At 41.6% G+C, this 12,314-nt stretch overlaps 1 protein-coding gene and 1 pseudogene across 4 annotated transcripts in view; both read right to left on the minus strand.

Annotated features, from left to right (window-relative positions):
• The window catches only part of LOC148029174 (enoyl-CoA delta isomerase 1, peroxisomal-like), a 93,586-nt gene that overhangs the window by 26,962 nt on the left and 54,310 nt on the right, over positions 1-12,314 (minus strand). For all 4 annotated transcript variants that reach the window (XR_015692388.1, XM_087687928.1, XM_087687929.1 and 1 more), the window contains 3 exons: positions 9,025-9,116; positions 8,850-8,944; positions 8,651-8,703 (listed from right to left, as the gene is read on the minus strand). Coding sequence is in view for 3 of the 4 variants with exons in the window: in XM_087687928.1 (XP_087544054.1) it covers positions 8,651-8,703; positions 8,850-8,944; positions 9,025-9,116 (240 nt within the window). In the remaining variant the exon portion in view is untranslated. The remainder of the gene's footprint in view (positions 1-8,650; positions 8,704-8,849; positions 8,945-9,024; positions 9,117-12,314) is intronic.
• LOC148029176 (uncharacterized) lies at positions 108-1,197 on the minus strand (annotated as a pseudogene).

The raw sequence follows: 12,314 nt of genomic DNA on the forward strand, positions 1-12,314 counted from the left end.
GCTTCTTCTTCTTGCCAAGATCCTGCTTCAACTGAGAATCCTTCTTTTCAGTGCCTTTAAAGCTATCACCTTTTCCTTTCAACAATGCATTTGCCACACCAGCATTTTCAATTAACTGTACCATATTTGTAACCTTGGTCTTGGTACAACAATCTCTGATGGCTTCAGGCAAACTGCAATAGTACTTTTCAATTTGTTATGACAAGGGCACTGTCCTGTAAGAACTCACGGGCAAAAGTGCTTCCCAAAATTTCTTATTGTACTCTTCTAAATCCGTACAATTTGTTGCGTCCAATTTATGCCATGCAGTCATGACATCTACTTCAAACGTGTTAGTTTACCATGAGGCTGCAAACAACTGTTTGAAATGAACCCAAGTGGCAGGTGCATATCCTTGCATCAACAATATGCTCCACCACTGCAAAGCATTACCTTTCAAAAAAGTTGCAGCCTTCCGCACCTTAGAAGTCTCAGTAAAATTCCCTCCTGTGTAAGCTGCATCAAACTGCTGTATAAATGTCAAAGCTTTCAACTTATCTTGCATACCAATGAAGGTTTCAAACTTTATTGCCTGACCACCCTCTTTATAGTCTTTAGACTTTGCACTTTTTGGTGTCAGGTTGTCATAGACAGGTGACTGTAAAAAGGGGAGTCCCTTAGGTGCATTGTCAGCATTCATTTCACCTGTCTTAGCTGCGATATGCCCACTAGGCTGAGAAAAACCAGCGGCTGCATTTTGTACTCCAGCATCAAATAAGGACTCTGCAGAGTCTAATAACCACGCTGTAGACCAATATTATCATAAAGTGAGTTCACTGCCTCAATAGGCATTATTTTTGATGGCCCTCTAGGCAAGTATCCCTGATAACCCGTGGATAATCCAACCATTGCTTGAAAAACTGACCCACTACTAAAGTAACCAGGATAAGTAGCAAACTGAGGAGGAATAGTCTGTTGTGCCACTTGTGCATAACTGCCTTGACCATTCACTCCCTGATCCTGTGCTTGTGCTTCTTGTTGCACTGGACCTGTCTCCATGTTTGGTGTCTTTTCCACATGCTCACGCACATTAGAGGTTTGCCTTTTTGAGCGCTCCATGGTATGATGTGATGACTCAGCCTGAGAATCCTCATTATGTGACTTCAAAAAATTTTGTATCCAAGGATTCTTTACCAGCTGTTGAAAAGAGCCAACCATACTGAGGAGTTGTGCCATAAAAAAGTCATCATATTCTTGCTCCTCATCATGTGGTTCAATCTCGGATCTAGAAGGTGCTAACACCTGTGCACCAATACTCTCTCTTTGGTGTCTATGAGCAGAAGAAGAACTCTCTTCTTCATGGGGGAGTTTTCCTTTGCCTTTATCCATGTCTGCAATCTCTCTAGTCCTATAATCTCTGTAAAACCTGTGTGTATGGCCCTTTCACCCAAAACTATTCGAGCTTAAATTCTTACAGAAAAGAATTCAAATCCTGGGGATGGAACCATGCAACCGGTCTATGACTCACATAAAGCGGTAGTTCCTTCAATTAACACCTGGACTTTACATACACACACATAAACAGAGACCTCTCTCCCTCGCTCAACACTAGATTGGCCCCAAAGACCGGCGCCCCTCTCGGTATTTCTTTTTCAATTAAAAGATAGAAATTTACAAAAATGGTAATGTTCCAAAATACATAACCTGTGAATAGTTGGTTTTCATCTCTTCTAAATAAATCCCAGCTGCATAGGAACAGTACAGCATGTCCAAATCAACATCCCTTACTATCCAGCACACTGTTCTTACTGTTCAGCATGTGCAGAGCATCCCTTGCTGTCCAGCATGTGCAGAATTCACTGTTCTTACTGTCCGGCACACTATTCTTACTGTTCAGCATGTGCAGAGTTCACTGTTCTTCAGCATGAGCAGAGTTCATTGTTCTTACGATTCAGCATGTGCAGAGTTCACTGTTCTCATTCAGCATGTGCAGAGTTCACTATTGCATAGAGTTCACTGTTCTTATTCAGCAATGTGCAGAGAAAAACACAGAATTGTACCTTCGATGGAATCAATCCATCATGCAAAGCATTTCTTCTGAGAATAGAGGGAGAGGTGATCAGAGGTAACAAACTCTACCTCCATGCTTGAGTCAAAGACGTAGAATTACTCTCCATGGCTGGTTTTCTTGCAGCAATCTGCCCTTAGCTCCTCCAAACTTCATTCTCCCATTTGGCCCTTATGCCTATTACGTTTTTTTTTAATGCTCTCTCTCTCTCTTTTGGGAATTTGTGCCACATGGCATACATGTAACAATTTTCCCATTTAAACCTTCCCGTCTAAAATTCTCCATGATCGGTGCAAAATTTGACCTTGGCACAGACCAAAGAATTAATCCTCGTGTAAAAACGAAGACAATGACACGAACAGATTCTGGGGTCCAAAAATAATAACTCCCTAAATTTTAGGGATGGTGACCCCTGCATTCCTCAAGTTGTTCTGTGCAACTTTTATCATTGCGACCACATCAAAAGTGTAATGTGGCTCAATTATAGTGACTTTTATTCCGTGAGCATTCTCACATGTGCATCTTCTATCTTGGCCAAGCTCATTGTCCTGCACCATCTCCAGTGGCTAAGCACACAGTCCCAAACCACTGGCATTCTATTCTTCAATGCCCATTCAATATGGAACTGGTCCTAAGACTCAGACAAACCATTAGTCCAATTTGTCCCAATGGCTGCCTCTTCTGGCCATGCAAAGATCTCGCTTATTCCAGGAGAACTCTGGGGGTAAAAAGCAACAGCAACAAAAGAAAAGAAAAATAAGATATTTATATAAGTAAATAGGAAAAGCAACTGTAATCACCACCTGGTGACAGGGGGGGGGGAGGGGGGGGTGGGTGGTGGGGGTCCCCAAGGGACCAAAGAAGGCCACTAATCAAGGCAAAGGTGGAGAGGAAGCTTCAAGCTTCACGGGCAAGCTCAACAATGGCTGCCCTCTTCAAAACCCTGTTATCCATGAAAATGGCTAAAGTGAAGATCTCATACCTCATGTGGGAAAGGTCGAGAAGAGACCGGAAAGTGCTCGCGAAGAACCCGCCTTGATACCAATTGAAGGGGATGCAATGGCTGTGGAGGAGAAGAGGAAGATGCGGGAGAGAAGAGCACACACCACAGTTGTCAGATACGATACAATACGGTACGATAAAATACGGTAATAATTGGTACCTTATGATTTTTTAAGGTACGGTAGGATATTAGTACGAAAAAAATTAAGATGATTTTTTAAATAACAAAAATCATATATCATTAAATGATAGATCATAGAGTACATGTTTAAAGTGGAAATAGCCATTTCATTACAGAATAAGATGGATACATGAGGGTGACCATCTGGCATCGCAGTCGCATGGGCTACGCAAAACATGCGATGTAACTACAATCTAGTATATCTGATACCAAAAAAAAAAGAGATCTATGTCATTGATGAGGCTTTACTATCATCATCATCATCATCATCAGAACCATCTGAGTGCTCATCAAGAGAGTCTGAAGATGACTCCTCGGCATCCAATGATGAGACACACTCATACTCATCCTCACTGATGAGGTTACCATCATCATCAAATGATGGCTCCCTAGGTGGCAGCTGTGTAAGCAAGGGGGGGATGTCATCATGAGGCACAAGATGTGAGCTACTATTGCCCCGCCTTACATATGCCTGCAAGCCACTCGAACCACCCCTCCTCGATGATGGAGGGCGTCGAATGACCATGCCCTTGCTACCACCTACTCAAACTCCTCGCCCACGAGCACGCTAACTGCGAGTGTCACGAGTATCTCTTGCTATAAGCTCTCTATAGAGCTCTGCAAAAATCATCTCCTCCTCCTCCTCCACCTTATGTATACTCGAAAGATTGTCGCCCGTCAACTTGAATGTATCATCATTTACCTGCACAATGCAGTGATGCACGTAAGATTGATCATTGTAAATGCTAAAGTCTAAATTGTAAAGTATAAAGTTTAAACTTCAAAGTTTAAAGTTTAAAGTTTAAAAGTTACAACAACAAATTTTAAATGTTATGGTTAAGTGTTTAAACTTTACCTGCTTCGGACTACCCATACTCATCATAGCCCTCATACTGCGTAAGTTAGTGCGCCAATAGACTAGCCGCTATAACTGTCGTGTGCTAAGCCGATTGCGAATCTTTGTGTAAACGAGAGAATAAGCACTCCAGTTTCTCTCACATGCACCCGAAGAGAAATCCTAGGCAAGAACCCTCGTGGCTAAGGGCTAAAGGGTTTCCAGTGCGTATCCAAAGTTTTGCCACCAAAATAAAGGCTTCACAAGTGACTCTCTCCTCCAACAAGTGGGAGAAGCAAAAGCCACATGCCCTCTCTGATCTGCATAGCATCCTAGCTCCTCTAGTACTGCATTGTGGTCATCCACAAGGACCACACAAGTCAAATAAGCAAGCTGATCCGAACGGAACTCTCTATCATCCATGATCGTCGGTGACTTATAGGCCGGATGTACCAATGCGGCAAAACCATGGATGGACTTATGCATCGCGCCCATCTCCTCTCTGCCATCTCTAAAACATGTGCACGTTGTGTCTCTGTGATCACTGTACAAGCACGTGCCTCTACCAATGTCGCTCTAAAGAAGTGAACGAGAAGGCCCATGGTGGACCCCTCGCAATCACTCATACATAACATCCTATAAAAGGGAGTCACGACAATGACAATGGCACGGACTTTTTGCCAAAACTACTCGTTAAGACACAAGCGTTGCATGGCTTTCGCCTCCTCTCTTTCATGCTCATTCCACTCATTCCATAGAGTGGACACCACTGTCTAGCGGACCACACCTCATAAAGGCGCTCTAGCAATAACCACATGTAAGCAAAGCGAGTTGAATAAGGCTTCTTCAACTCCAATGTGCTATGCTCATGATACATCACAAGCACCTTTACCTTTACAGTGAAGAATGTGACAATTGATGTAGCTTTGCGGGCCACCCTCTTTACCCACTTGAGCTTCCCAATGTCCTCCATGAGAAAGTCCAAACAATGACTTGCACATGGAGTCCACACAATCGTAGGAAACTCGGCCTCAAGCAAATGGCCCATGCGCCGACAATTCAATGCATTGTCGGTAACAACTTGCACCACATTTGAGGGGCCCACCTACAACCACAATTTACAAATTACAAGTTATGTATAAATCAAATTTCGATTATGAATTATGATATTTATTATTATCATAATGAAAGAAAGTGAAAAAAATTTAAAATTCAAATTGCAATGTATACCTCAATGATAGCTTGTCGAATGTGGCACCAAATGAATGCGCCCATCGTTTTTCTCCCCCTCTTGCCGGTATCTACAGGCCGCAAAAAGTAAGTGCCGAGTGGACATGAGACAAGTATGTTGATGATGCCTCGTTTCTTATGATCACTCCATCCGTTGGTGAGAATGGAGCAACCATATTTTATCCATGCGACCCGAATAGGATCAAGAACTCTATCAATCCTCTTCTTCTCTTCATCAATCTTTATCTAGGCCTCTCCCGCATCGGTTGATGATACACCCACATTGGATGCTTCCTCGTTAGTAGACATAGGAGCTGGTGCGAATAAGCCACTTCCTCCTCTTGTGGACCCCCTCTCATCTTGGCGAGAATCTCCTCCGCAATGTTTTGAGGGATCTCCTTGCATGGAGCAACTTGGCCCCCCTTCTTGGAAAGATGTTGGAGAAGCCGAGTTACACCACTTGTATAGCGCTTTCCGCAATACTTGCATGTCCAATGGTGGAAGTTGAACTTCTTTGTGTCCCTCTCCACATGGATCGCATGCAAATTGAAGGCCTCGTGCTTCCCAGGAGTCATGGTACTGATGACGGATAAAGAGACCCGCGAGAGAGAGAGAGAGAGAGAGAGAGAGAAAGAGATGCTTGAGTCTCGACTCTTGAAAGTTGAGAGGGAGACTTGAGAGGCCCGAGGGTTGGGCCCTTGGGGTAAAGTTGAAAGAGCAAGAGTGAGAGAAAGGGGATGGGAGAAGAGAATGGCAAATGCTTTGATAGGATGCGGAATAGAGGGAATGAGAGATGAGATTTGAGAATGGCAAATGCCTCGATAGGGTGTGGGAAAGAGGGGATGGGAGGTGAGATTCGAGAATGACAAATCACAAGTCCATTCAAGAATCAAGATGACAAGATCCAAGAGAGGAAGATGAGAATGGTAAGTAACAAGTGCTTGCTGAATTGGTGTGGAAGCATGAAGGAGAGGAGCACCTTTTCTAGATGAGAAAAGGGTCAAAGCTCAAATAGTCAAAGAGGGGTCAACGGTCAAAGAGAGGGCTGCCAGCTAGAAGAAATCCAAAGAGGGCTGGGGAGGGGAGTGCATGGCTGGAAAAGGGGGTGAGGTGGGGTATCCAAGGCTTCCCACCCCCCAAAAATTGCCATGCACGCAGGCGGAGTAAAAGCGGGGGCGCAAGAAACACGCGACGTGGGACGCAGGATTTCTAAGCGACGTGGCTAAAACAAGCCCAGAATATCGTACGAATTCGTACGGAGATACGTACCATACGGTTCGCACCATACGAACATGTCCGTACCATGTATGAAGGCAACTATGGCACACACAATGTAGGTGCTGTCAAGAATGATATGATAGCCTTATTGCACTTTCATATTATATATGAATAAAGAATGGACGGTCTATGTACATGAGTAGGCCCAGTGGCCTTTTACCCCTACACTTTGTATTGTTTGCACTATAAAGCGTTGAATGGCAAGTTTCTTGCAATTGCTGAAATTGGTTGTCATTTGGAGTTGTGGCATAAGAGATTAGGCCATATGAGCCAAAAAGGACTTGATGTCCTTGACTCTTTGAAGAGGCTTGATGGAAAAGGCTCTAAACTTGACTTTTGTAATGAGTGTCAATTTGGAAAGCAAATGAAATTGATGATTGTTCCAGGAAGATTTGGGTTTATCTGTTGAAAAAGAAAAGTGAAGTGTCTCCTGTCTTTAAAGCTTTTCATACACTTGTGACCACTCAGATAGGTAGAAAGCTGAAATGCTTGAGAACTGATAATGGGGGTGAGTTCACATCTACTGAATTCAAGTAAATTTGTGCCTTTCCGATTTTTCTTTACCATTTGAATACAGCTTTTCACACACTGGTCAAGCAGCCTCTTGTACATCCGATTATCCTTTAGCTTAGCAACCTTTAGAGAGGCTAAAAGAACTAATTTGCACTATAGATGTTTTGGGCCTTTCTTTATAAGCTAAGGTTCATGGCTAAACCTTTGACCCTTATTTGAAGGATGTATGTGTAAGTGGTGTTCACACCAACACACAGAGAGTCATACACACTCTAAAATGTGTGTGGTGGAGGATTAGTATCTAACAAAGCGTATGGACCAAGACTAGAGAGCAAATCCTTAAAAGTGTCCAAATGCCCACATACAAGGGCCAGTAACTGAAAAGTTCCTTAGCTCAAAGAAACCCCAAAAAAGGGGACATGACCATAAAGGCCCTACTTTCACATGACCATAGTTGCCAAGAAACCAATTTCATAGGGCTAGGAAACTCATTTCATAACTGGGCACTTCATAAACATATTTTAAAGTTTCAAACAAGGCCTACTCTAAAAAATGTGCTTGAACTTTGATAATCAACATTTATTATGGATTCCTTGACATGTTGACATGAATATCCAGAATTTCCTTTGATTGTTATCCATGATGCATGGCTTTTCCAATATTTAAAGTTAATGCTGTAAAATGAACCATTATGCATGTAAATATTGATGTTATGTAGAATGTTCATTTGTATGGTATTGAATCATGAATCATGATCATTTTTTGTTCACTACATTAAATGAGTCATATTTCATAACTTCTTTACATCTCAAATGAAACACATTTTTAACATTTTATGAAACTCCCGTGAAACCTTGGAAATCCATTTCACACCTCCCATCTCAGAAACCTCAACATGGACCAATGCTCTAGATGAAAGCCCTAAAAGTGATGGGGGCACCTAAAAGTGGATGGGTGCCCGAATACATGAGCCAAAAATTAAAAAGGTCCCCAAGCCCAAAAAGAGGCTAAGACATTCCATCGTTCACCTAGACTTTGAGTCAGCTCACATGTGGACATACCAACAAAGTCCCTACTCTGTAAATCTCCCCACAACTCCACAACGATAAGCCATGACACCATAGACAAATCCATCTACTTGGGGAGTTCATGACTCTGACTAGAAGGGGGTCCAATACACCACCAACATTGTTTATCTGTGTCTCCAAAGTTCTCAGGACACCATCTAAAGATCAGGAATTAGAGACTTGCTTCACCTTGTGCTGAGCCTAGTCCCAAATTTAGCAAACCTCCATGAATCTGCTGGGTTTGACAATCTAGTTTAAAAATCTCTTAATTCTTAGCTATTTTTGTTTTCAGAGTGCATAGTGAAATATTAGGAATTAGGAAATTCATTATCTCAAAAAAAAGGCACATGTTTGGCAGTGCTTAAACTGAATGTAAAATTAGTTGCACGATTGATCCCGTGCCATATTTCCTCATGGGAAATGGCTACAGCTAAATTTTTAATACCATAATGCAACTTTAAATATTGCATCTTTCATTACAAAGTTGAAGTAAGTACCTTCAGGGCTTTATATACACTGCGATCAAACCCTTTCAGAGCCAGTTCAGATGCTGCATTGTAAGATTAAAGAAGATTAGGACCATAGAAACCATAAGGATTTGTTTCACCACCATTTTCCCCAAACATAAGTTGGCTTCAGAGAGATAGACACTCTACTTAGGAACAGTTTGAAGAGGATTTATAGCAGCTACACCACCTCTTTTGAATGCTGTATCTTGAGTTGAGAGTATATCTGGTAAACTACCATGTATAAAACCAGCCACAACTGCGGTTGCTCCAGTATATCGGCACCTGAAGTATAAGAACAGTCATGACTCAGATAGATTCCACATGAAGAAAGTTAATAGACAATATAAAAACCAAGAACTTGCCCAGAAAGTACAGCCTCGTGGTAAGTTGGGACAGGCATTTTGCTTTTGATAATTGCATTCATACCCGGAGTCAAAGGGAGGTTGATTTGAACCTTAAAAATCACCATTTAAAAATGTTAAAATATCAAGAGCTTAAATACGTTGCTTTAGAAGATTCAAAAAAGAGCTCCCCACACAATCCATATGTTTGGAAAAATAAATCTTTGAAAGAACTCCCCTTCAGCACAGAAAGCACGCCCCCGGCCCCCCCAAACAAGCAGTCAAAGTTAATGGAAGTTAATGGCCTGCTGGTAATACAAGTTGCTGGAAGACTATAACAAACATATGCAATTTTCACAAAGGATTGTAAGAGTGCACTCCCTTGTGGGCTTAATTATTGTACAACAAATGCAATAATGATCCCATGAGCAACTTACAAAATATGCAGCGCTAAAAGCGCAATTTCAAAGAAGGCAAAAGCATACAAGACAAAAGAAGCATGCAGAATCACAAGTCAAAGATGCAGTTTGCTTTGAGTGTTGATGTTTGTACAGTGACCTGTTACAGTCACACAGAATGCAGCTCATTCTATATACTCACAATACAACAGATACCACTGAGTGTCTAGTGTAGAAGTGTGAACTACTCATAAACCACGGATACTGAGCTAGAGATGGCTACCCTTTCTTCACTATCTCTGACATTGAACCACAAAGAAGTGAAGATGCCATTAGGGCCTGAAGATATAGCAATCTTCCAGCCCACAATGAGAGGCTTAGCTTTTATAATAACACTCAAGTTCATGACTTGGTTTAACCAGCATCCTTGTTAACCCCTATGCATTAACTGCCAAACTTCCCATTTTTTCCAAAGTCAAGGTGAAAACAACAAGGACTTTGGCCTATTCAAAAATTGCTTTTCATTTAAACCATCTCCCATCCCTTGGCTAACGTTAAATTTAATAGGTGAGTTATATCAACGGATGTCGAACTTGTGCCTTGATCTATGCACCTTAGTTCCAGCTATTTCCTTATTCTTGAGCTGATCATTAAATTTAGGCTTTTTTTCCAACTCGTAAATCAAATGATTAGTCTTTCCATCAATAAATGAGTTTCTTCCCATGCATGCTCTAACACGATTCTTAGCAGTTAAGAGCTCAAACCTCTATAGATAGTACATTAACCACAAATTCTGGAAAGCAATGTAAAGGGTGAATATTGGAATGATGGTCTGTGGACACTCATGCATGCATAAAACCATACACTGCTACTGCTAAATCGTCTTCCCATTGCCCTAGTGGTTTGTCAATTGCATGGTAATTTAATATGCAATTGAGTGCACTCTTCCCTTTCTCTTCAACACTCGGACCTTGTGAAGTGGACAGCTCATGAATCTCAATCACGGAATCTATTAGGTAAATTCCTTGGGAGTGGATACATGTCCCCATCTGTCCTTCTAATTTGTGGACAATTTGGGTTGATATGACTAACCTCTTTGCAATTGAAACAAGTTGGAAGTCTTCTAGGAAGACCTCTACAATGTCCCCTAGATAATTCTCCTTACACTCCTTGACTGATAGGTCCACCAGCTCCTATACCCCATGATCTATCTCACATGCTAGATGAGTTCCACTGAAGCCTTCATGACTAGAAGCATTCTGGATGTCTTTGCAAGGGATACCATGAATCTTCTCTTCAGGGCAATAACTATTGAGAACCTATGCTTGATTGTCAGATGCCAAGAGTTCAACCCCAAATAATCCCAAATTATTTCCAGTGGCACCCAAACCATGTACTGATTTTCTGAACAAAGAAGCTTCAGTTCAGTCTTGTAAATATAACAACCTGCGGCCAAATGTTCTGTTCCAGACTAATCTCTCCAATCGGTCTAGTCACTTTAGTCTCTCCGTCAAGGGATCAACTTCCTTGTCTGCATGCTCTAGCACCATTATTATAGCCAGGAGCTCAGCCTCTCTTGATAATCAGATTTGAAAAACCAAATAAAAGGTTGCATACTGGAACAATGATCTGCACACAATTATGCATACATATACTCCTATCGGTAAATGATCAAACCAAGCCATCCCCAACTACCACCATTTGGATGCCACATAAAAAGAAATACAGTTAATCTCCTCCACAGTAAGGACGATAAGTTGTTGAGAACCTATGCTCGAACGTAAGATGCTCAGAGCCAAGAGTCTAAATCAAAACTTCTTCCATGAAACACATTTTGCAAGCAGCACTGAAATGTTGAACATGTTTCATATTTGAGAAATATCCCATGAAACACTGAACTTCAGTTATGATTTTGAACACATCCTTCAGTATTCTTCTGCATGCAACAAACCTCTGAACTGCTCAATAAAGGAAGAGATTGGTCCTATTTAAGTGCTGGAGTGTTTAGTGAATTTGTGGTGTATGGCCCTAGGTTTAGAGTGTCCCCCTATCTGGGAGCAACAAGACAGACACTATAACTGAGGGGAACATGGGAACTTTGGGTAATCACCTGAAGGTGAGAAATATATTGATAACTGGGGGTAAATTGCCTGAGATTGAGAAATTTGCATTGATCTAAAAGAAATCTGCCTCAGTTTGAGCGGAATCAGGTGATGTATCGAATTGGACAAAATCACATAACCTAACAGAATTAGTGGACTCTATACAATAAGGGGGCAACAAATTTTGGAGACAAATATTTCAGAGTAGCAAATTTTTAGAAGGAGCTCCTGCATCAACTTGAGGAAAAATCTAGGATACCCTAGGGGAAAACTGAAACACTTGGAAAACAATGTCCATATATGCAGAGAAATTGCACAATTAGAAGGAATAACTAGCATTGTTCAAATACCATATATAGCATTTCCCCTTATGTTTCACTCTCAAGCTTCCTGCTGAACTAACTGGGTGAAACCTGTCAGGTTTGAAATATCTTTCAATGCCACTAGTGATTTTCACCTAAATCCCAATAGCAACAGGATCTGACTCCACTAGGATCTCGTCTCCACAACACTTGTCCAAGGCAAAGTTCAAAATAATATTTTGTTCTTATTAGAGCACCATAAGCAAGTATGCTTTTTGTTGGCCCATACACCAATTCATGATGCCAAACAAAAGCAGTGACATTCTTCCTTGGCTCATCCCCTATTTGCTGACACGTTAGGCAAAGCTTGCACTAGTGTTGGGCATATTTGTGAGGGTAGCATGCCTGCTTGTAGGACATTTCTAGCAATCAAGTCAGAAACAGAATTTCTGCCACATACACCTCCATGGCACCTGATTCCAAAAAGACAAAAACCTTGAAATGCAAAA

Source organism: Lygodium microphyllum, chromosome 11 (assembly GCF_053477565.2).
Source record: "Lygodium microphyllum isolate KBCC chromosome 11, Lygodium_microphyllum_v1.1.10, whole genome shotgun sequence".
Classification (NCBI taxonomy): Eukaryota; Viridiplantae; Streptophyta; class Polypodiopsida; order Schizaeales; family Lygodiaceae; genus Lygodium; species Lygodium microphyllum.